Below are 1,550 nucleotides of genomic sequence, written 5' to 3' on the forward strand. Positions count from 1 at the left end.
CGGCTTGGTCGCCGTCGGGCGCGCCTCAGGCCCCGACCGGGCGTCCGAGGCCGCGCGGGCTGCGATCTCCTCCCCGCTGCTGGGCGTGTAATTCACAGCTAATCAGTCGTTGATTAGGCCGCGCGAGCTGCGATCTCCTCCCCGCTGCTGGGCGTGTAATTCACAGCTAATCAGTCGTTGATTAGGCCGCGCGAGCTGCGATCTCCTCCCCGCTGCTGGGCGTGTAATTCACAGCTAATCAGTCGTTGATTAGGCCGCGCGAGCTGCGATCTCCTCCCCGCTGCTGGGCGTGTAATTCACAGCGAATAAGTCGTTGATTAGGCCGCGCGGGCTGCGATCTCCTCCCCGCTGCTGGACATCGAGCTGCGGCAGGTGCTTTTGCTACTTTTGCTATAGCTAGCTGACTAATGAGTCAACGATTGGGAGGGGGGCTGGTGTACGCATGATTTGATTCAGTAATGAGTGACTCGATTCACTAGGTGCGGGGGCTGGTGTACGCCGTGCAGGGCGGGCCGTCGGTGTCGCTGCCAGAGGTTAATTATCTCATAATTAATAGTTAATTATCTAATAATTAGGCGGGCCGTCGGTGTCGCTGCAAGAGGTGCGGAGAGGGCTGGCGATCTGCTGGCGGAGATCGCGACGGTTCGTTAGTTCACCGATGGACGAACCAACTAGGTGCGGAGGGTGGGCGATCTGCTGGCGGAGATCGCGGCGGTTCGTTAGTTCACCGATGGACGAACCAACTAGGTGCGGAGGGTGGGCGATCTGCTGGCGGAGATCGCGGCGGTTCGTTAGTTCACCGATGGACGAACCAACTAGGTGCGGAGGGTGGGCGATCTGCTGGCGGAGATCGCGGCGGTTCGTTAGTTCACCGATGGACGAACCAACTAGGTGCGGAGGGTGGGCGATCTGCTGGCGGAGATCGCGACGGTTCGTTAGTTCACCGATGGACGAACCAACTAGGTGCGGAGGGTGGGCGATCTGCTGGCGGAGATCGCGACGGTTCGTTAGTTCACCGATGGACGAACCAACTAGGTGCGGAGGGTGGGCGATCTGCTGGCGGAGATCGCGGCGGTTCGTTAGTTCACCGATGGACGAACCAACTAGGTGCGGAGGGTGGGCGATCTGCTGGCGGAGATCGCGGCGGTTCGTTAGTTCACCGATGGACGAACCAACTAGGTGCGGAGGGTGGGCGATCTGCTGGCGGAGATCGCGGCGGTTCGTTAGTTCACCGATGGACGAACCAACTAGGTGCGGAGGGTGGGCGATCTGCTGGCGGAGATCGCGGACGAGGACGCGCAAGTCATCTTCGGCGCCTCGACGTCAGACGGCAGCGCTGGCACCGCGAGTTCCTTAATTAAGCCCCATTAATGAGTTGAATCAGGCGCCTCGACTCCGGACGGCAGCAAGCTAAACGAGCAGGTCCGAATGGACGCGCCTTATGAGTTTCATCAGGCGCCTCGACGTCAGACTGCAGTTTCGGCACTGATTAGCTCCGTTAACTACGCCCCACTAATGAATGAATCAGGCGCCTCGACGTCAGACGACAG

General features: G+C 60.1%; 1 protein-coding gene across 1 annotated transcript in view; it reads left to right on the plus strand.

The window, feature by feature from the left end:
• The window catches only part of EMIHUDRAFT_114830 (hypothetical protein), a gene marked incomplete at both ends in the record, with an annotated part of 10,428 nt that extends 9,201 nt beyond the window's left edge, over positions 1-1,227 (plus strand). The window contains 10 exons of the mRNA XM_005779305.1: positions 322-372; positions 480-533; positions 676-714; positions 748-786; positions 820-858; positions 892-930; positions 964-1,002; positions 1,036-1,074; positions 1,108-1,146; positions 1,180-1,227. Coding sequence (XP_005779362.1) covers positions 322-372; positions 480-533; positions 676-714; positions 748-786; positions 820-858; positions 892-930; positions 964-1,002; positions 1,036-1,074; positions 1,108-1,146; positions 1,180-1,227 — 426 coding nt within the window. The remainder of the gene's footprint in view (positions 1-321; positions 373-479; positions 534-675; positions 715-747; positions 787-819; positions 859-891; positions 931-963; positions 1,003-1,035; positions 1,075-1,107; positions 1,147-1,179) is intronic.
• Between the last annotated feature and the right edge of the window lie 323 nt (positions 1,228-1,550).

This window comes from Emiliania huxleyi (assembly GCF_000372725.1).
Source record: "Emiliania huxleyi CCMP1516 unplaced genomic scaffold EMIHUscaffold_232, whole genome shotgun sequence".
In the NCBI taxonomy this organism is placed as follows: domain Eukaryota; phylum Haptophyta; order Isochrysidales; family Noelaerhabdaceae; genus Emiliania; species Emiliania huxleyi.